Source organism: Haliotis rufescens, unplaced genomic scaffold, assembly GCF_023055435.1.
Source record: "Haliotis rufescens isolate VD_foot unplaced genomic scaffold, xgHalRufe1.0.p SCAF_38, whole genome shotgun sequence".
In the NCBI taxonomy this organism is placed as follows: Eukaryota; Metazoa; Mollusca; class Gastropoda; order Lepetellida; family Haliotidae; genus Haliotis; species Haliotis rufescens.
Window position 1 is genome coordinate 182575 of NW_025964090.1, and position 15797 is coordinate 198371.

At 40.4% G+C, this 15797-nt stretch overlaps 1 protein-coding gene across 5 annotated transcripts in view; it reads right to left on the bottom strand.

Moving 5' to 3' along the window:
* Positions 1 to 1826: 1826 nt before the first annotated feature.
* The window catches only part of LOC124142085 (autism susceptibility gene 2 protein homolog), a 251314-nt gene continuing 237343 nt past the window's right edge, over positions 1827 to 15797 (bottom strand). For all 5 annotated transcript variants that reach the window (XM_046510351.2, XM_046510350.2, XM_048381334.1 and 2 more), the window contains 9 exons: positions 15191 to 15396; positions 13413 to 13457; positions 12785 to 12889; positions 9350 to 9439; positions 6423 to 6624; positions 5973 to 6035; positions 5477 to 5554; positions 4457 to 4724; positions 1827 to 3860 (listed from right to left, as the gene is read on the bottom strand). In XM_046510351.2, coding sequence (XP_046366307.2) covers positions 2942 to 3860; positions 4457 to 4724; positions 5477 to 5554; positions 5973 to 6035; positions 6423 to 6624; positions 9350 to 9439; positions 12785 to 12889; positions 13413 to 13457; positions 15191 to 15396 — 1976 coding nt within the window. In that variant the 3' untranslated portion in view covers positions 1827 to 2941. The remainder of the gene's footprint in view (positions 3861 to 4456; positions 4725 to 5476; positions 5555 to 5972; positions 6036 to 6422; positions 6625 to 9349; positions 9440 to 12784; positions 12890 to 13412; positions 13458 to 15190; positions 15397 to 15797) is intronic.

The following is a 15797-nucleotide window of genomic DNA, read 5'->3' on the forward strand; positions in this document are numbered from 1 at the left end:
TAGGATTAACGAGTGTCGGATTAACGAGACTTGACTGTAATTCTTATAAATTGTTACTGACCCCATATTATCTCTGTGCAATTATGCAAGTCCTATGTCTATTTATGTAAAATATGCTATATTTGTAGTATAGATCAGTATTGATTTTGTACACTGCACCTTGTCTTGTACAATATAATATCTTGTATCAAACCCATGGGTTCAGGTCATAATGAGGTGAAGTCAGCAAGGAGGTACGCATGTATTGTAGGGGCGATGCCAGCACGTCTCACATTGGTCGAGGCTGCCTCATCCACTGCCAGCCCTGTGTGGATGTATGTCAGGATTTCTACTGAATAACTACCAAGAGGGGAACCAGTTTTCTTCATTTGGCATTTGTCATTTATAAAGCTCTGAACTACCTACCAGCTTAATTTGATAATGTGGTAGGCCTAGTTTACTCTATGTGTCCATTCGCTGAATAGTATCATGGAAAGACACACACAAGACTCTTTTACAGCTAATGGTACTGCACTCAACTGCTGGTCATAAGCGGAGAACTGGGGCTCCGACAGGGTGAAAGTTGCTCATAATATCAACCTCTAGTTTGTCTGGTCGAAACTCGGTTAGTTACAGGCTGCCATGATATTGCTGGAACACTGCCGACTGGCGTGAAACTCACTACCAGGATCTGCTTCTGTTGGATTCAAATCCCTGATTTGCCCCGATTACGATTCTCAGGTTGTTGCAAGCACCATACTTGTGGGGTTTTATCAAAATGGCAAACTTCATTGACCGGAGACACTTTCAGGTGTCCTTCAGTGATATAACTGAAATGCTGTTTAGATCAGTGTTATGTATTAAGCTACTCCATCTGGTGTATTGAGATTTTCCTTATAATGGGTCAAGGCAGTCTGTATGGCTGACAAGGGACTGTTCTGATGCAGATGATCTGGATAGTTTGGTTAATCAACTCTTCAAAGCAATGTTCATTAGTCATTGTTTTTGAAAGTTAACTAGTGGCCCAAAAGGGTGGCCTAGTGGTAACAGTGTTCGCTCACCACGCTGAAGATCTGGGTTCGATTCCCGACATGGGTATAATGTGTGAAGCCCATTTCTGGTGTCCCCCTCCGTGATATTGCTAAAAGGGGCGTAATACCAAACTCGCTCACTAGTGGCCCAAATATCTGTCCTAGGTTCTGATTTTTTAAACCTTAAAAACCAAGAGGTCAGAGTGAAATTTAGTTTTTGTGCAACATCAAGTGCCCAGGGAAGTTTAGACATTAATGGGGTCTACAGGTCATGGGGAATCACATTGATGTATGTGTGCACAATACAGATTCCTGCGAGAAGGTAGTTTAATGCTGCTACATCACATTTGCCTGTAAACCTGGACCAGACACATCAGGCACTGAGCAGAAGGAGAGCGTCTGACAGATAGGTGGAGGGTTTGGTTTTCAGAATATTTTTATTAACCAGAATTATCAAATTGCCAGGTAATATAATAACTATGGTTACATCCAACTTATTCGCATTTCAGACTAGTAATGTCAAATAAATAGATTTTTGGAAAGATCAACTTGTTGGTTTATATTTTCACTAGTTTTGGACCAAAGGACTATAGTGACCGAGTCTATCCCTGGATTTCCTGCGGACCAAAGGACTAGTGACCGATATATCCATGGGTGTCCTGCAGACTGATGGACTAGTGACCGAGTCTGGATTTCCACATGTTAATCTTTCCACATGGTCAGCAGAGATTCGGGCCAAAGTATTTGTACAGCATCGGACACTGATGTTTTCTCCATAATCCTGTGACCTGGCATCAATAAGCATAAGACTTTCTGTTCAATTAATTTAGAGTTTATTAAGATGTTTCTATTGTGTCTAGAAACACTGTATACAGTATATACAAGTACATATAAGCTTCGGGGATGACCTCTGGATCAAAGGTCACCCAAACTGCCCCTTAGGAGGAGAAAAAACATTCTTGGAGCTGAAATCAGTCTTTAATATATATAATGGTTTCATACCAGTATATCAAAATAAAAAAGAAATTCATTCTAACTAGTAAACCATAAATTCCTGGTGCAGTGAAAACAATATTTCAGAACACAGCGACAAAAATAATTTTGTCATATTTTACAAAACTTAAAGTTTCACATCGATCCAGGCAGAGATTGAGTTCATTCTTTGAGACACCAAATTTACCACATGATAAATAATTTAAATTATACAACTTTGCCATCTTTCAAATGTCATTGCATTTCACAACAATTCTGCACGTGGTTGCAGCATGTACACTGCATTATGGGATTGCATATGATGCCGACCAAATCACTCAGGATACCTCCGTAGAACAGTTATCTTACTTCGACAACCAATGGACAATACGCTTTGGCAGACACTGATGCGAAGTCAGGAATGACCGAGATCAGAGTTATCTCCCTTGAAACTTCTTCCAGTTTCAAATCGTACATGTCGGTGCCATTTCTGCATTATTGGTGCATTTTTAATGCTCAAGTCGTAGTAAAAGTTTTGCACAGACGAATATATCATATGTATCACACTTTAACAGAGGCAGCCATATCGGCCACACTCGACAAGAAATGGTTTTGACCAGTAGATTTTGTCTTTTGGCATGAGTTAATGGAATAATTCCTGAGGGAAAATTCCTGTTTTCACACGTTTACTTATCGCCAGTGATTTGTCCGGCTTTGTAAGCACTTGATTTATATGTTGCCTGAGCACTTTCCATTAAGAATCGGTATGGAAGTTTGCATATTGTTTGACTTGTGTCGCCCTTTCGACTGTGGTCGTCCCGTTTCACAATTAGCACATATCCGACCATGGTAAGAACACAGACAGCACATCCACAGAGTATACAATTCCACATACACACACGATTGCACATTTAACTTTGCAACCAATGATTCTAACCCATCACAATAAAAAGCCGACACTACCGCGAGTGACCGTCGGGATCTGTTGAACTTGTGTCCCTTTTGTCTTTTAATTCGCTCGTACTGTCAGCCGGACTGCATCCTTTTGATTTGCTGCTTGTTGGCGAGTTGTTATGACTACGAGAATGAGTTGCAGAGGCAGATGGTATCAGAGGCGGGGGAGCCCCAGGAATGATGGCAGGGGATGCCGTCTTGCTGCCGGTGTGGTTGTGGTTATGGTTATGGTTGTGGTTGTGGTTGTGGTGGGAGTGTCCGTGACCACTGTGGTTAATAGCAGGACTGATTGTCCTTGAGAACGGAGGAAGCCCCAAAGGATCGGGTGTCCTCATAGGCAGCTTGCTCTGCTCAAAGGCGAACCTATCGTATGATGGAATGCGGTCAAGATATCGGCTCCTCATTTCCATTTCTTCTCGCATAATCTGCTCCTTCAGACGTTCCTGCTCAATCACAGCCATTGGGGAAGTGAATCTCAGGGCTGCCATTCGGTCCCGATCTAATTCCAAGGGATTCATGGTTAAACTTTTCTCGAATGGGTTCCACAAAGGTTGACTATGAGGTGGCCGATCCATTGGAAAATAATGTGGTCCTAGCACACGATTTCTGTCTAACATATTAAACCCAACAGGAGGCACATGTCCAAGGCCGACAAAATTGTTCCTCAATAATTTTTCACGTTCAGCGTTCATGTTATTAATATTATTGATAAATTCTTCATCTCTCCTTTCCTCTTTCACTTTTATACTCTGCCTTTCTAAACTGCTAGTGTCTGATTTGGCAGAGTCTACACGACCATTTCGCATTGGTGACCTTGACCTTGACCGAGATCGCCGACGCTCATGCTCTTTAAATCTGTCCCGAGATCTTTCAATGTCCACAAAACTGTTGAGACGTTCTCTCGACTCGGCATTCCGACGCTCCCTGGAAAAGTAGGGAACACAAATGATAGCACCATCTAAAAAATTATTACCTCCATTATCTGAAGAAAACCACTAGAGCTTCATCAAAAGGAATATCAGTGAGTGAATCTGGTTAAATGCAGTTTTGAACACTGTCTCGGTCATATCACAGGTGCCAGCTTGATGTGGGAGAAAAGCCCACAATAATTCAAGAATATCAGACCAAAAATGGATTTCTCAAACCGCACACTGTTCTACACTTGATCCCTATTATTTTGTTTGTTTGTTTGTTGTTTAACGCAACACTGAGCAATATTCCAGCTATATGACTGCAGTCTGTATATAATGGAGTCTGGACCAGACAATCCAAGATTGACATCATGAGCATCGATCCAAACAATTGGGATATGATGACATGCATCAACCAAGTCAGCGAGTCTGACCACCCAATCCTGTTAATCGCCTCTTACGACAAGCATAGTCGCCTTTTACTGCAAGTACGGGTTGCTGAAGACCTATTCCACCCCGTGTATCTTCATAGGCCATCCCTATTAAATGTACTTGCCCAATACAGATCCTCATAAAGATATGGAAGTCCAACTCAAACAGCTGTCTCACCTTTCTCTTTCTTCTTCTCTCCTCCGTTCATTTAACTCCCGTTCTCGGTCCCTTTCCCGTTGTTCCCGTTCTCGCTCCCTTTCCCTTTGTTCCCGTTCTCGCTCCCTCTCTCGTTCAATCTCACGTTCTCTCTCGCTCTCTCGGTCGAGATCCAGCTTTGGCCACGATGGGAATGACGGAGGGGTTCGATGCAGACGATTCCATTCGTGAGGGGGTGTTACACCCGGTATTGCAGAGACGTCACGACCAGAACCAAATGGATTACCTCCTGGAATAAACAGAACACTGATGATGCAGTCAGTCAAACATCCTACATCACTAACATCCTGACATACTGAACATATTATCAAGCTCTATGCAGCAACATGTGTCGGTATTCACCATCTTTGATGTCTTTTGCTGTGACACAGCCTGGGGATCAAACCATCGACCTGCTCTTCGGGCAGACACTCTATCCACTACACCACGGAGGTGGTCTAACTGGCTTTAAACTGGCAGGTGGTCAAGTGAAATGAGAATCAAGCAGGTTCGCTCCTGGGGATCAACCTCTGAAGAGGTCATCTTTGCAGACTTCCCTATTTTCTTGTGTATAGTGCACTTTTTCCCTAATAAAAAGAGCTGTGAAGTGGGGGGTGCGCCTAGTACATGTCTACAATGAGTTTTCATGTTGTTCTGCTAATGATAAGATATTATTAACACCCTTTTAGTGTCTCATAGGATTTGTGTACATGTTGTTCAATGCGACACTTTGTTATATTCCAGCTATATATGACAGTGTCTAAATAATCGAGTCTGGACCAGACAATCCAGTGATTGACATCATGAGCATCAATCTAAGCAATTGGGAGACCATCACATGCATTAACCAAGTCAGCGAGCCTGACCACCAGACCTTTTAGTTGTCTCTTCTGACAGGCATTGGTTGCTGATGGCCAATTCTAACCCGGACCTTCACGGTGTGGTCCCGCGCTAAGCCTAAAGCATTGAGGATGTAGTGAGCTGGGTGAATGGACTACTCACCAAGGCTACCTAGGCTACCGAGGCCACCGAACCCGACTGTACTTGGATACGGGGATGGCCTGGGGAATGACGGAACTCCTGAAACAGCAAAACACATTCTGTCAATTATCTCCCTTTGACCAGACTATTCTTTATCAGACATTAAAGTAAAAAGAAGTTTGACTTAAAAAAAACACAAAAAAGATTCTACAGGCAACAGTGGGTAGCCTCCCTTGAGAAGATGCTACCTTGTTCTACAGCCAAATGAAAAGCTTCATAGTTTCATGGCCACTTTTTAAAACACTTCTGTCTGTGGAACAACGTGAGGGGTAGTGAAACACAAGAATCGAACCACCATCGTCCTACTCTTCGGGCAGATCCTCTGTCAATTAGACCACAAAGGCGGTCAAGCAACATGAATTGGGCTTGCACAATTTATACACTAAATACATGCGAATGAACTTTCATTCTGAAATAAGCCATCTGAGTCACTCGACTAGAACACTTCTTGACATACCTATATGAGGGTTTAGGAAGCTGTTGGAACCATGGGCTTCTAATAAACTTCTGGAGTGAGAAGCTGAAAAAAAGAAGAATAGAAATATTGGAAGAAATCCTCCACAGTTTTTCCAAACATTAATAATTTCAAAGCTTTAACAACAAGACTTAAATGTATTTAACATATCTTACAGAGAGACAAACCAAGCTCAAATTTTGTTTGAAAAACTGCAAATCCTACATATGATGAATACTTGCCCATAGGGCACCCAACTTTTGATAGTTAAGGGAAGATAATGCTGCAGACAGCACAGCAGAGTCCATAAACCCATACATGTGTGAAAATAATTACAATGGTGGACACTATCTTACTATGTATGTATTTGTGTAAAAGTTCACAATAACTATAATATTTAAACATTTGGTAAGAACTATCAATATCAAAATGCTTAAAAATTACCCGACTTACCCAACAGAGCAGCTGGGTTACCTCCCCCTATTTCTGGGGGTCTGGGATGGAGGGCAGGACCCGGCATGAGATGACTAGGGGGGCGCAGAGGGTCGCCTGGCTTCACCTCTAGGCCCTTTGTCGGGTCACTCTGTTGCTTCTGCTGATGATGGTAAATCTCCCATGCCACTCGTACATGGACTGCACACCATTTTCCGGACTTCTTCAAAGAAGAGTGAAAAAGGGAGGTAAGTTTCATGATTTCATTTTTGTTATTTTGGATCTTGGTATGCTTTAAGACTACTTCAGCAAAGGGCTGTGACATAGTATTGATAACGTTGGGCATGATGACACAAATTCAGCCTGGTTCAAGATGAACAATTGCCCTGTCAGTCCATGGGCCAACTGATGCCCAATTTCATCCCCTTATTGAAACAAATATGGCCAAAGAGGGACCAAATCGAAGATTCAATTGTCCCTGTCTGCATTCGATACTAAAATCCAATTGTGATGTAACATTTGAAGCCATAAAAACAGTGATCTCCTTAAACTTCATTATGACATTGCCCATCAATAAAACAAAAATATTACAATAATTTGGCAAGTGAAGTCATTCATCAATACGGAACTACACCACCAAATGATTATGTCTAACTATCACCACTAATGATGTCTCTCAAGGCTAGGCTACTTCCTCGTTACGCAGACACAATTCATGCTGCTCTTCTTGCAATCATGCAAGGTATATCAATATCTCAATACCATCAACACGAGGACAGTTGGTTGCGATCGCATAGCTTTTAACGATTTTCATTGTACTCCATTCGAGATGGCACTTTAGTAAAGAGCGAGTTTGGAGAATGTTAATTTGTTGCGAATCATTACTTGCATAGCCGTTGGTTCCAAAAGAAATGCTTAGCCCAACCCCAATGGTCTTTGACTCGACTTGGAGAAAACATCTTTGCTTTCAGAACGAGTTTCAAGCACTAAAAGCTATCAGGGACAGAAGGGTTTTCAAGTCGGCATAAAAACGTCCTCGACAACCATCATTTTCTCCCCGAGGAAATCCATTAAAGATTTCTTATTGATTTCCCTGTGTAACATGTCATCGTTTTCCTTTGATACTTCTTCCACGTCTATAGGAAGATAATCAAGATCTCTCCAGAGATTGGCAAAAAATAAATTTCCACCATCCTTGCTACGCAGGATTAATTACCCTTACTCAGTGGTGATAAATACCCTCCTTGGGCAATGCGTGGAGCATTCACAATTTTTTCTCCTCCTCTTTACCATTGAAGTAAACACAGAGTGTAAATCAATATTCAAAGACGAGCTCTTCGGTTAAGGAGACATGCATATTGCTAGACGTAAATTCCAGCGAAATATTCGGTAGTGTATGGACTTCAACCTGAAGGGTCCTTGCGTTGTGATTAAAAAAGTTCGCAACTCGTAAAAATGTGTTTTGTATGCAAATTACAAAGTGAATGAGCCTGAAGGCATAAAGCTGACAGTCTCCGAAGAATCCTGATTTGAAAGAAATCAAGTTCTCCTGGGATCCAAACTCCCTATGAAGACATCTGTTGGAGAATTTCAAAGAGAACTGCATAGGGATCTTTCTAAAGTAGTCGTGAAGTCGGAAAGCTTCGTCCTTTGTAACCCGGTCATCATGCAACCATAAATTGTATTACTTGTATTCACACAAAAAAAATAACAAAATTAGACTCTTAACCTGAAGCTACTTGTGAACACAAATTTGTCTTGAAACAATGACGCCTTGCCTTAGAATTGATTAGTTTGTTCTTGATCAAGTTTGGTTCATTGTTTTTCCTGGAGTGCCTTTTTTTTTGGAGGATATTTTGTAGTTTTTTTCCATTCTTGTACAAATGCTCAATTGCTGTAGCCATGTGCAAAACACACTACTCTGTTACAAGTCCATTCCGCTGGGGACACTAACTTAATTCCACAAATGTAGGAGGAGGATGTCTAGAGGATGGAGAACAAAGCTAGTTGTCATGGGTAAAGCATAGCAGGTCAATGCTCTGATGGCGAGAGCATAGCAGGATCTATGCCCTTATGGGTAGAGCATAGCAGGATCTATGCTCTCTTGAGTACAGCATAGCAGGATCTATGCTCTCACGGGTAGAGCACAGCAGGATCTATGCAATCAATGGCAAAGCATAGATGGTGAATGCTCTCAAGGGGAGAGCATAGAATTACCAATGCTTTCATCGGTAGAGCAGGGTGCTCCTGTATAAAGAGCATATGCAGATGCTCTAATAAGAACAGCATAGCCCACTGTATTGAGAGCGTTGCAGAATTCTCAAGTTTTGAGAGCAAATCAGAAGATGCTTGTATCCAGAGCATATCGTACTGCTGATATTAGGAGCACAGCAGAGTGTTTGTTTGTTTGTTGTTTAATGCTGCACTCGACAATATCCAGCCATATGGCGGCAGTCTATAAATAACTGGACCAGACAACCCAGTGATTGACATTGTGAGCATCGTTCCACGCAATTGGGGAACAATGACATGCATCAACCAAGTCAGCAAGTCTGACAACCCGATCCTGTTCATCACCTCTTACGACAAGCATAGTCGCATTTTACAGCAAGCAGGGGTTGCTGAAGACCTATTCTACCCCGGAGTGAACAAGTGCTGTTCATGTTCTGCTCTTGCATACAGATTACGTTCAATGAGTATGTAGGAATGCAGATTATTATTCTTGTCTCATAAATCTGCCATTACTAAAAACACGACCAGACTAAAAATGACAATGAACCCCTACAGGTCCCTTCCCCCAACGATTTATGAATGAGATGCAATGTGACCACCCCATGAAGTTTAATGCAGCAATGGCCTGTCTGCTGGAGTCAGTAAGCCAGCTACTACGACTACAATGCACTAACGACAAGCAATATGACTGTTAGAAGAATGAAATGAGAGCCTACTTTCTGCTGTGGGAGAGAAGTCGATGGTGGCAGTGGCTTTTCTCTGTCCCTCAATGGAAGTAGGACAGAGGACGTTGACGGCTGCATGGACTGAAATGCAGATAGGTAAAACATATATCAGAGAGGTATTGGCCAGTCAGGAACCTGTGGCACCGCGCAGTGATTGGGGAGTATGTATTTTTTATGCACACATCTGTTTAATGTTTAATAGCCATAATGAATTAAGGTTGGGAGATCAAAGTTACCCCCTTTGCAATATTTGACTCCTGATATGCAATTTTGGTTTATTTTATTGATACCTTTGCAAAATCAAATTTCTAGAAAAATAAACTCATGCACATTTAAGCTAGTGAAATTTGAAACTTTTAAGGCTCACAAGCCGCACCGAACTAGGAGTGTTGTGTTGTGTTGTGTTGTGTTGTGTTGAGTTGTGGTAGGACTGTACAAAGACGTATATACAATATCTATCTACGTCTTTGGACTGTATAATGTAGTGATACAACTTTGCAGGGTCACAAAGAGAGTAGATGCTCCCAATACTGGAATATTCAAGATGGTTGCCTATTGTTAGAAACATTCCTTGCCCCCTTCAATCCTTCCAAATGTTTTTTCCTCAGTGATGTAGATTGTGATGCTGTGTTTTAGGCTTTAGAGAGTTTTGTTTCACAATTACAAGAGGTTTTTGTTGAAAAGGTTGCAGATTTTTGTTTGAAATCGAAGACCTCAAGGAAATGAAAATGATGCAATACTAACAGAGTTTGTTATTTTTCCCCAATATCTTTGAAATGTCAGCTGAGAACAAGTTCTTTTATTTCCAATGAGAAACCAAATATATTATTAAAGTTCTAAAAAACTGTTCAGTTTGCCCATCAGCCTATTCAAGACTAGCTTTAGAAAATGATTTCTTCAAAACTCATAGAAGTAGTAGATTTTTCCAAAACATTTTTGCTTTCCTCTTCCACCTCCTCATCATGCCTGCCTGAAAACCTATCATTCTTTGTCTGATGATATTTAAACATTTCTTTAAAATGAAAGTTCTTGAGGAGTGAAAAATTCAATCCTAACTGCTTGTCTTGATAAATATGTACAAGATGCAATTAATTAAGACTTCTTCAGAGAAATCAACATTGTATTAGCAAAACATAAAGCTCAGCAGAAAAAGTCGATCATGAAACTGTAATACTGAACTTGTTACTCAAGGGTTTGGATTTCATTTCAGAAGAGAAAAAAAGTTTTTTCCCCAGTATTACAACCGAGAAAACCCAGGGCATCAAAGAATTCAGCAGCTTTGTGTCACAGATAAAGATAATCACGTCATGTTTTCTGAACTACAGTTCTGAATCTCTGTGCGGACATCAAAGTGTCTGGGGAGTATACGAACAAGAATCAATTTCATCTCGTCACTTTGATTCATTCACGTTTTTTTCGGCAAGTCTTTGAAATTCCAAACAAAGTGCTAACATTAAAGTCACCAGTCAACACAGTTTGCATTTGATCTGCACAGCACCGATGGGAACATCAACGAAAAACGTCCTTCGGAAAAAAAATCCAGAATTTCTCAAGTTGCCAATGGAGTAGTGTTTTGAAGTTTTATCTTGCAACAAGGAACAATTATATCGCCTCTGCATCCTTTGATAATCAACCTTTCTTTGATGAATATGTCCGTCAGTGTTACATTCTCATTTTCCTTTGTTTTGAGATGCTATCGATGAAGGAGCATTTGTCACGAATATACTCTACACACTTGAAAGGCTCCATTGATAATTGTTAAAGTCATATTATGGAAGGCGCCGGTTATGTTTTCCTTTTATTTAAAAAGCTGTGATAATAATCTCAAGAAACACTTATGTCAGAAAGAAGTGAGGCAATTATATACTTAGGAAAGTCGGCCTTTTAACGACATGTGTTCCTGTTCGGGACACTTACGTCCAAATTGCTACATGGGCAAAGATGTAGGGAGAATGTGTGTTTGGTTTCAGGTAAGTGTACACGACTGTATAAAGAGTGGTATGTTTTTGCCCACTAAGGTTTCTACAAATGTTGCAGTGTGACTACTTTAAGTCCAATTATTATTCCAAACTGTGTCTGAATAAATTATAACAGTTGAGACCAAATCTCCGCAAGTTCAGCCAGACAAACTGGAACCCAATGTTCCTGATCCCATTCCTGTTCCTCAAAAGGTTCAAATGATTCTTTTGGCCAGCGAAATCTTTTTAGCAAATGCCATGGAACATAATACCATGACAATATGAGATATATCACATACATGTAATACCATGACAATATGAGATATATCGTATAATACCATGACAATATGAGATGTATCACATAATACCATGACAATATGAGATATATCACATAATACCATGACAATATGAGATATATCACATAATACCATGACAATATGAGATATATCACATAATACCATGACAATATGAGATGTATCACATAATACCATGACAATATGAGATATATCACATAATACCATGACAATATGAGATATATCACATAATACCACGACAATATGAGATATATCACATAATACCATGACAATATGAGATATATCACATAATACCATGACAATATGAGATGTATCACATAATACCATGACAATATGAGATATATCACATAATACCATGACAATATGAGATATATCACATAATACCACGACAATATGAGATATATCACATAATACCATGACAATATGAGATATATCACATAATACCATGACAATATGAGATATATCACATAATACCACGACAATATGAGATATATCACATAATACCATGACAATATGAGATATATCACATAATACCATGACAATATGAGATGTATCACATAATACCATGACAATATGAGATATATCACATAATACCATGACAATATGTGATATATCACATAATACCATGACAATATGAGATGTATCACATAATACCATGACAACATGAGATATATCACATGCCACCAAAGGCACAGACATGACAATGAAATGATGGAGCATTAGGCTGCATTTAAAAAAAAGAATGAAAAATGTTTCTCAGGCATATATCTCTTAAAAGACATTAAGGACATCACAAATTATTATTTTCTCATTGAAAAAAAAAGTGATGAATTGATTTCCACCTAGAAATTCCAACAATCACAACTGGGCACACATTGAACTCAATTCACAGCTGTCAAACATGAAGAATGGAGACCAGGGAAATTTGACAAATATTTCTTTCACTGGCAATTAAATGACTGGTGTGAAGGATCTGAAGTGATGCGCTGATGACTGAGAAACATTTCTTTATGTTATAATCCACTACCCTCCATGATGGTGGGATGTAAGCAACTACACCAAGGTGTTATGACTACTTAGAAAGGTGATGCAATGAGCTGTCACTGCCGCCCCCTTCTAGTGAAGAAGATGAGGAATAACCAGGATGTACTTACCCTAACCTTGGGTTGGAATGCACCGTGCAGCCCCGAGGTGAGGTGATTGGCAGCGGGCCCCGGGGGTAGCAGGGACGAGAACCCTGGGTAGGGTGACGGCATTAACTACACAAAGAAAGAACATCGTCAACACATAGCCTCATAAATAGTCCCAAAAGTTAAATGTGTTGGCTTTTTACCCTCATCAAGGCAGCTTCAGGCTAACGGATTTGGATGTTGATTGTATCCCAATTGCACAGATTGATGCTCATGATGTCAATCACTGGATTGTCTGGACAGACTTGATTATTTACAGACTGCCGTCATATAGCTGGAATATCGCTGAGTGCGGACTCAGACTTGTAGAGTAAATACTTCAACTGTAGGTTATTCCTACTCATAGTGGTGGAAACTCATTTTAATCATTAGTCCTTAAAATGATTTATATTATACAGCCCAGGGATGTATCTGGACATGCTCAGTGGTCGACATATTGCCCGAAGTCGGCAGCAAATGTCAGTAAAACTTCCCAATGTCGTGTCCGGTATGGTTTGTAGAGGGACTTCAGTCATAACAGGACAAACAAAGAGGGAGAGGCTTCCTACATCAATACAATGTACTACATGTATGCAAGACATGAGATACTCACACTTGGCCGATACAGACTGTCGTATGCCTTTGGAATTTTATCAAACTGAAAGAGAAAAGCATTGAAATTAGTTCAGTGAGAAATAAGACATTGTCACAAAGAGAACAACTTCATATGTAGCAGTCAGTGAATGAGAAGAGGATTTCTGTAGTCTGTTAGAAACAGACACCCAAATATTCTCACATGATGCAGAGACCAAACTATTCTCTCATCTCTTCTAGAGACATTCTCACCCATATATTCTCACATGATTCAGAGATCCAAATATTCTCCCATGATTCAGAGACCCAAACATTCTCCGATATGATTCAGAGACCCAAATATTCTCCCATGATTCAGAGAACCACATATTCTCACATGATTCAGAGACCCAAACATTCTCCCATGATTCAGAGACCCAAATATTCTCCCATGATTCAGAGACCCAAATATTCTCCCATGATTCAGAGACCCAAATATTCTCCCATGATTCAGAGACCCAAATATTCTCCCATGATTCAGAGACCCAAATATTCTCCCATGATTCAGAGACCCAAATATTCTCACATGATTCAGAGACCCAAATATTCTCCCATGATTCAGAGACCCAAACATTCTCCGATATGATTCAGAGACCCAAATATTCTCCCATGATTCAGAGACCCAAATATTCTCCCATGATTCAGAGACCCAAATATTCTCCCATGATTCAGAGACCCAAACATTCTCCGATATGATTCAGAGACCCAAATATTCTCCCATGATTCAGAGACCCAAATATTCTCCCATGATTCAGAGACCCAAACATTCTCCGATATGATTCAGAGACCCAAATATTCTCCCATGATTCAGAGACCCAAATATTCTCCCATGATTCAGAGACCCAAATATTCTCCCATGATTCAGAGACCCAAATATTCTCCGATATGATTCAGAGACCCAAATATTCTCCCATGATTCAGAGACCCAAATATTCTCCCATGATTCAGAGACCCAAATATTCTCCCATGATTCAGAGACCCAAATATTCTCCCATGATTCAGAGACCCAAATATTCTCCCATGATTCAGAGACCCAAATATTCTCCCATGATTCAGAGACCCAAATATTCTCCCATGATTCAGAGACCCAAACATTCTCCGATATGATTCAGAGACCCAAATATTCTCCCATGATTCAGAGACCCAAATATTCTCCCATGATTCAGAGACCCAAATATTCTCCCATGATTCAGAGACCCAAACATTCTCCGATATGATTCAGAGACCCAAATATTCTCCCATGATTCAGAGACCCAAATATTCTCCCATGATTCAGAGACCCAAACATTCTCCGATATGATTCAGAGACCCAAATATTCTCCCATGATTCAGAGACCCAAATATTCTCCCATGATTCAGAGACCCAAATATTCTCCCATGATTCAGAGACCCAAATATTCTCCGATATGATTCAGAGACCCAAATATTCTCCGATATGATTCAGAGACCCAAATATTCTCCCATGATTCAGAGACCCAAATATTCTCACATGATTCAGAGACCCAAATATTCTCCCATGATTCAGAGACCCAAATATTCTCCCATGATTCAGAGACCCAAATATTCTCCCATGATTCAGAGATCCAAATATTCTCACATGATTCAGAGACCCAAATATTCTCACATGATTCAGAGATCCAAATATTCTCCCATGATTCAGAGAACCACATATTCTCCCAAGATACTGAGAGACTCCAATGCATTCTGTTAATGAATATTGAGATGCCCAAATGCTTTCTTCAATGTAAGTTGTCTTACCAGATGAGGGGGTGGGGTCGGCACGAGTGAGGGTGGCGGCCCCAGGGCGTTGTAGTGTTGATGCATGTGTTGGTGATTGTGAAGATGCTGATGCTGGTGATGAGTTGTTTCGCTGCGGATGTAGGGGGTTGGCCCGACTGGCTGACTGGTCTCGCGGTTGTGAGCTAGGATACGATTATTGAGATCCTGATGTAGAAAGTCTTGATCTGGAAAAGAAGGACATCATGAACGTGCATTCATAATGGTCAACATAATTTTTTCAAATAGTTTCCAGTTGGGCTCCACTAGTCCTTATAATGAGAACATATAACAAAAACCCTAAATAATGGCAAACTTCTACTCGTCCTTAGGATACCTTAACTATTGGGAAGTTTGGCAAGGACTAGAGGACTAGTGCCAATTTCTAACTCTGAATATATCATCTGCTATATCATGGCATGTCAGCTGAATGTGGGCAGAAGCCTGACTTGATGCAGGTCTCCGACACTTTCCCGTCTGTGATCTGATTCTGATGCTGAAGTTATGAACTAAAGCAAGAATCCATGAATAAATATATTTCTACATGACGTGAAAATTTTATACCTCTCAGAAAGGTCCACGATCAGCA